This window comes from Mastomys coucha, unplaced genomic scaffold (genome assembly GCF_008632895.1).
Source record: "Mastomys coucha isolate ucsf_1 unplaced genomic scaffold, UCSF_Mcou_1 pScaffold13, whole genome shotgun sequence".
NCBI lineage: Eukaryota > Metazoa > Chordata > Mammalia > Rodentia > Muridae > Mastomys > Mastomys coucha.
The window spans coordinates 8,759,730-8,767,229 of NW_022196895.1; the positions used below are offsets into that span (position 1 = coordinate 8,759,730).

General features: G+C 47.3%; 1 protein-coding gene across 5 annotated transcripts in view; it reads right to left on the reverse strand.

The window, feature by feature from the left end:
- Window positions 1–7,500, reverse strand: part of Tmem241 (transmembrane protein 241) — a 136,044-nt gene that overhangs the window by 35,920 nt on the left and 92,624 nt on the right. Inside the window, exon 15 of one of the 5 annotated variants that reach the window (XM_031364970.1) lies at window positions 6,872–7,066. The exons of the other annotated variants lie outside the window; for them this stretch is intronic. Within the exon in view, the coding sequence (XP_031220830.1) occupies window positions 6,989–7,066 (78 nt within the window). The 3' untranslated portion in view covers window positions 6,872–6,988. Of the gene's footprint in view, window positions 1–6,871; window positions 7,067–7,500 lie in introns of those variants that run through there. 5 annotated transcript variants of the gene reach the window in all.

A 7,500-nucleotide genomic window follows, 5' to 3' on the forward strand; every position in this document is an offset into this window, starting at 1 on the left:
AAAAAGGAAAGAAAGAAAAAAAGAAAAAAACCTTAAAAAAAAAACCAAAGAGATGATGGTGCTCTTCTTACAAAATTCCCCTGAAGTACATAAAATTATTTTTTACATTTGCAGGTAAGAAAACTGAACCACACAGGAGTTAGGTAGTCTCTCCTTGCTGTAGTCTGTTTGTTAACACAGGCCTTTCTGCTTCTAAAATCTGGCCTGCTGCCACTGTGGACACTACATCCACACCCTAACCTGGAATGTGAGGAAACACAGCAGGGGTGACTTGAATATGAATAGGTCCCACAGGCTCAGATATCTGAATGCTTATTCATCAGCAACACTACCTGGGCAGGACTGGGAGCTGTGACTTTGTTGGTGGAAGTGTGGCACTTCCAGTAAGCTTTGAGATTTCAAAAGCCCAAGACAGACTCAGGGTTTCTCTCTGCCTTCCACCTGCAGATCCACCCTTGGAACTCCTTCAGCACCATGTCTGCCTATGTGCTACCATGCCCCCCACCATGATGACAATGGGTTAAGGCTCTTACATTGTAAACAACCCCCGTCCCCAATTAGATGCTTTCTTTCATTACAGTTGCCATGGTTGCGGTGTTTCTTCCCAGCATAGAACACTGACTAAAACACCACTCTACAAACTTGCTGACGTAACATCTTCTTACCAAGCTACCTGAGAAATAAAACTTCAGGACAAAGGCAACTCTCCCAAGAATCAAGAGCTGGGCAAGTTCCAGGTCAGCGTCAGCTGCATATTGAGCACCAGCTCACATAGTGTCTTAGTCAGTAAAGAGGCATGTGACCATGGCAACTCTTACAAAGGAAAGCATTTAATTGAGGCTGGCTTATGTATGACTGTCGAGCCTTAGCTTACTGGGGACCTCCTGAGTGAGCTGCGGAGCCGGAATCGATGCAAAAAGCAAGAGGAGTTTATTGTTCCAGTGCACTGGGGTTATCCCAGACCCAAAGGAGAGGTGGCAACCCACAGTGGCCCATTCGACAAGTTTTTATATGATTTCCAGGAGCAGAATAGAGTATCAGCAACTAGGCACAATATGATTGGTGGAACAGGGTGCCCTTTAAACTGATTGGTCTTTAGGGAATGAAGTAGGAGGGGCTTACTCAGCCTCTCCCTCTGGCCTATATGCTCTCTGACCTGTCTCTTCCAGGAAGGTGGGAGCAGTGGAATTTTAGAAAATTCCAAAGCTCTGAGCTGACCTCTTCATTCTCCCTGCCCCTTTTCTTTGTGTAAGCTTCAATCCTGAAGCTATTGCTGGTATTCTGATAGCTCATACTCCTGGTCTTCTGTATCTAGTTCCTTGTATCTTCTGCTTTAAGATCATGAGCTGTACTGTACCTATGCTCTCCTTAACAAATGCAACCAAGAGGTTCAAAATGTAGGGGTCAAAAGTCAACAATAGCAGGAGAACAGTTAGGGTTCCTAACGAGGTGGTATAAGGGTGGTTAAACAAGGGGAGGAGTTAAACCTCAAACCAGCCCTAACACTGTTTTCTCTCTTTCTTCCGCCTGGCTAGCCCTTCTCTCACGTTGGCCATTGACTCTTTAACAACCCCAGAATAGTATCCAGTATGTGTTTCTCAATGTTTCACACCCCTAGGTAGCACAGGAGAAATGGCTGGCCCCCTAACTCTGATGGGCCTGCTGCTGGCTTCTCTCATCTCGGGGGCACACATATATGGGGGTTTCTTGAAGGACACTTTTCAACTTTGGGTTTCCATACCCTAGGCCCCACCATCCAAGGCCACTTCTGGGACATGGTTTAGATTTACAAGTTCTTTGTCCCCCACATTCAGGCAATTCCTCCCTGTGTCTCCAGGGCAGCGACACCCCAGAAGTCAAGGCCCACCACTAAATCACAGAGATCAAAGACAGGGTCCAGCCACCAGATACAACTCAGGTAGTGGACCAAGCCACATCACCTGTGGCTGAGAGCACCTGCCAAGTGACCCTGGTGGGGTTGTAGGGGCTGCCGAGGCTCGGCGCTGAAAGACCCACCATAGCCGTCTCGTGGTTTCTCTGGCCTTGCAGAAGGGGGTTGCGTGGGTGTCTGGCTACTATCTAGTTGGCACCAAGCATAGGTGCTGATCTGATGTGGACCCAGGCAGTCACTCCGCCCACTTTCATGGAGGTCAGGGTGGTCAACAACATCAGGAACAGCCCTCTCCTCTTTGCTTCCAAGTGTTCAGCACATTTCTTAACATATATCCTGTCTCCAACTTGGTATTTATGTGGAACCTCTGGGGTACCTGGATTATACAGGGCGCTAAGTTTAGGCCACAATTCCAGGTAGCTGATCTGGAAAGCTTGCAATCGAGCCCTAAGATCCTTGCCAGCCTGAAATGTCACTCTGGGAGGATCAAGAGAGTGGGTCAAGGGAGTGGGTATCTCATGCAGGATCTCAAAAGGGGTCAGGTTAAAATAGTACGGGGTGTTCAGGGCTGGGGGGCGGGGGACGACACCAACCAGTCTGAAACAGTCTCCAAGGTCGATTTAGTCAAGGTCTCTTGTAGGGGTTCTGTTTTTTGTTTTTGTTTTTGTTTTTGTTTTAATCTGCCCTGAGCTCTGGAGATGGTACACACAATGGGGCTTTCAATTAGTTCTCAATATCTCTGCCAATCCCTGAGTTACCTTAAGAGACAAAAGCAGGACCATTGTCCAATCTAATTACCTTGGGCACCCCCAACCTATGGAAATTTTTCTTCTAATATCTTCTTAGCTACCACAGTAGCTGTTTCCTGCTTGGTGGGGAACATCTCAACCCATCCAGGGAAAACATCTACAAACACTAGAAAGTATTTGTAGCCATATTTTCCTGGCTTAACTTCTGTAAAATCGACCAATCAATAAACTCCAGGCTGTTCTCCCCTAGGCCTTTTGCCCTGTTTACTCTTGGCTGCATAAGCATTCACTTGCTGGCATACCTTACACTGTTCTACTATCTGTCTGGCCCAGAACCTGAGGTGTGTGTGTGTGTGTGTGTGTGTGTATGTGTGTGTGTATGTGTGTGTGTTAGGTCTCTTAACTGCTTGGACAAGTTTTTTAATCCCCTAAATGAGTCCATTTGTGCATTTGGCCTAGTAAGTCTTCCACTTGCTTTCTGGGGAATATAGTTCTCCCTTCTTGTGTGCTCCATTGTTCTACCCTTTCTTGGTAATAGTTGGTAAGGTGGCTAGCAATCTGAGTCCTTTCTTCTTCCATATATTTTAAGTGAAGCCATCCCTTAGTCCATTCCCATTTCCCAGCAGGCCCATAACTGGGATAGTCTCCTGCAGAGCCACTTGATCTGTCTGGTTATTGTCCCCGGCCACTGAGTCTCTTCTCTTCTGATGTCCTGGACTGTGAATAATACAGTTGCTGGCTTCATTAGGGCATCCAAGAGGTCCAAGACTTCCTGCTTGTTTCTTCTGATGTAAGCAGTCCTCTCTCTCAGCATGTAGTCCTGTGGACTTGGGCTGTGGCAAAGGCATACCTGCTATCTGCGAGGACATTGATTTTCTTGCTGGTTCCAAGTTCCAAGGCCTTGGTGAGGGCAATTAGCTCCACGTTCTGTGTCAATATGAGGTAGAGGTGCCGGGGGTAGAGGTTCTGCACAGATGACATTTGTACCATCCACCACAGAAGCACCCGCTCATCTCTGACCTTCATGGAGAAAATTGCTCCTGTCTGTAAACCAGGTAGCCTCGGCTTTCAGCAGGGGTTAGTCTGAGAGGTCTCTCCTTTTGGGCCAGCAGGAAGTGTATCTGGGCCCCCATTTTGGAGAGTATGTCCCGCCACGAGAGAGTGTAGGGACAGTCTGGGGAGACCCTAAATGAATGGGATACCCAGCCCATCCCTAGGTCCACTGTTCTTCGGGTAGTCCATGACTACATTTTGGTGCCAATGGCTTCCTGGACCCAATATCTCTTCTTGGAAACAGGGTCAGTGGCTTGGAGGGCCGAGTGTTGAGCCCGTGTCCACCAAGAATTGAGTGGGTTTCCCCTCCACTCTCAGAGTTATCCTAGGTTCAGAGAGAGTGTCCAGACCCTGTCTCCCCTAATCACTGTCTTCACCCAGGGCTAAGACCTTTGCCTTTTGGGGGTGCTTTTCCCAGGGCCTGGGACTTCCTGCTCCCAGGTTCTGTTTGTTAGGGCCCTCTTGAGCCCAGTGGGCCGTCTCCTTACATTATGTGCCCTGGTCCTTTTCAAGGGTTTTCTGTCTCTCTCTGGTTGGAGTCTCTCCTCTCTGCTTTTCCTAACTACTGTAGCCCAGACTTTCTGTAGATTCCTTTCCTGTCACTTCTTCTTTCTTTCTCTTTTTCTGCTCCTTCTCTTTCTCTGTTTCCCTGTAATGGTAGACTTTCTCAGCAACCCGTACTAAATCTCTCACCAGCTTATCCTGTCTCTCTAGCCTCTGAATATTTTTCCTGATATCTCTACTAGCCTGGTCTACAAAAGCCATTGTCACAGTAGCTTTATGCTCTTTGTTGCTGGGGTCAGAGGATGTATATTGGCAGAATGTCTTCACGAGCCACTCTAGAAACGCTGCGGGTGACTCATCTGGTCTCTGCTTAACCTCACGTATCTTGATCAAATTTGTAGGTCATCATGCAGCCCCCTTGAGACCTGCCAATGGAGTCTGGTGCTGGACCTTCAGGTGTCCCTTACCTTTTGCCATACTAAAGTCCTAGTCAGGTCTAGTCAGGGAAAGCCCGCTGTACATGACAGCCTGATCAATCAATGGTGCCCCTGTGTCTGAGGGAATATCCTTTCTGGCTTCCTGGATTACAAATAAAACACTCTCAAAGAGATTAACCAGTCCTTTGGAAAAGGAGGGGTGAGGGTTGGGCATTCCAGTTGTATAAGTTGGCCAAAGAGAGGACCAATATTGCATAGCCTGATTGCCCTTTTTCAAAGGCCCACATGCCCTTAGTGGGAGAGCCACCATGGTATCAGGGGAAGTGGCTCTCAGGTCTCCTCAAAAAGGCCACAGCTATTCCAATAAGGCCACACCTCCTACCCTTCCTCCTTCCTCCCCCTCCCCAGCCAAGTAGCACAGCTCCTAAAGACTCTATGAGCCTATGGGGACCATTCTTATTTAAACTACTCGCCTCAAAAAAAACAAAACAAAACAAACAAACAAACCAAAACCAAATCACTAAGCAGAAGGAGGTGGCTGTGAGCTGTTCAACCTGCTGTAGGCTGCTCAACAGTTAGGGAGAAGATTCACCAGCCCGGAAACTCACGGGAAAGCGGAAGGGCGATAGAACACACGTGGCCATAACTTCACAGAAGCTTCCGGACAGACCACACAGCGCCTACCTTCTAGACTGCATGAGCTACCTCAGAAGAACAAAGCACAACCTAGGACCCCTGTGAGAGACGAGACTGAATTATGGCCAACACTTTTCCCTTCTGCGTCCTGACACTTTAAAGGCGCAGAGGAGAAAGTGTAGTACTCAGAACAACACAGCAGCCACACGGCAGCAAGTGCTTGGCAGTCTGGGAGAGCAAGGCAGATCTGGACGCAGTTAAGATCTCTGCCTCCGAGGGTAAAGACACCTTCAGCCAACCAAAGGGCCCGAGTTCAATCCCCGGGACCAATATGGGGAAAGCAGAAAAATGACTCTGGTGGGCTTTCCTCTGACTTTTACAAGAGGGCTGTGTGTGGCATGTGCCTTTAAACATACACACAAATATAATAATTGTAATATAAAAATTTTTTAAAAAGGTTATTGAGGTGGGAGAGAGTCCCCTGACATCCCTGTCTGCACCCAAGCGTGGAACACATATAAAAACAGAAGAGAGAATCTCCCAGATGGAAACCTTCAAGTGCTGAGAAAGAAGTCTGACACAGAGTCGGGAAAATGTCATATAATTTTGCTCCTATGGGGAGGGGAAGGCAAGGAAGGGTTGTAAAGGACTAGCTTACACAATGGCTCTCACCCCATCTTACCAGTGTTTCAGGAGTGCTCTGACCCCATCTTACCAGTGTTTCAGGAGTGCTCTGACCCCATCTTACCAGTGTTTCAGGAATGCTCAGTCAGCTTCTTTCAGCCCTGCTCCCTGGAAATTTGTTTATTTGGTGCTCACATCACCACACACACCCCACCCACACCCCACACCACAAATGAGAAATAACTGACCTTCATGTCTCACACTGCGCGTTAATTATTTTAACTTATCTAAGGATAGGAGGCGCATCCAGAGAAACCTCAGCCAGGACATTCAGAAATTCAGTGTATTCCTCAGTAAATAAGCAGCAGATTCCTTTAGCCAAAAGTTATGAAACCCAGAATTGCCACCATATTTTTCCAACACAGAACCCTGTGATAATGGGTGGCACTAAAACCAGGCAGGGGAAGGGGTGGGGGAGACCATAATGCACAGAGGAGGAGGGGGGGTGTAACGCACGGAGACAAGACAAACATTGCCTTATCCAGAACAGCAAGATGCCAAGGAACACAAGCCTCTTCTCTGCATTAATGTGACAACAGGAAACAGAAACATGGTTACTTTCCCTCAAATCCTGAACAGTATTTACCTCCCAGGGATCCTCGGGGAAATCGTGTTCACAAGCAAATGATTCTTGGGTAACTGGCCTCTTCGTTGGCACTAAGAGTCACCCCTCACATGCTGCTCCATGTTCCCACCACTTCACTGTTGATGTCATGGAAAGGCATCGACATGCTGGATTATAGCCCAGTCAGAGATGGTAAGGGAAATTATGCTATTGCCTTTGGGTTTAAATTTTCCATGAAAAATTGTTCTCATCACCCCAGAAGCTTAGCCAGTGAGAAAGAAAAATGATTTAATTAAGAGACAGCCATAATGAGATTTTTTTTTTCAGTATACTCTTTTAACATGAAAGTTACATTACAGGAGAGCTTTATTTTTGTTTAGTGACATATTTTCATCAGACCAGTCTAGAACACACAAAGATGCTGAGTGAAAATCAAAAGAAGAGAAAGAATATTCGAGAGGGTCCACGATCAACTGAGCTTCAAGGTGTGTGGGGAAGGAGGATGAGGAGCCGTAAACACATGGGCACGGGGGAGAAGCCAGCTCACCTGCAATGACATGGGAGGTGAGGAAAGACATTGTGCAGGTGTGCCAAGTAATAACGGCAGCAGTGACGAGAAGGAATAAAGGTGGCAACAGAATGCATAGCGGGTGAAAAGAATGCTCTCTGTTCTGCAGAGAGCACATCATCAAGTCTGCACTTCCAGGATATCCTCCCTGGTCTGCCCTCGTGTGCACTGACACATGTCAAAACCAAACCTAAGAACTCTGATTCAGAACTTGAAAGACATCTTTGCTTATCGCCTCCTTGAACATTCAAGGTGACAGTCCATATTAAGCCTTAGGACCTTCCTGTAAACATGTCAAGACATCCGGTGGAAATTAAATACTAGGGGCTGTGAAGACAGCTCAGTGGATAAAGCCTGCCTTGCAAGCATGAGGAGATGAGTTCAGAGCAGCATCCACATAGATGCTGGCTATC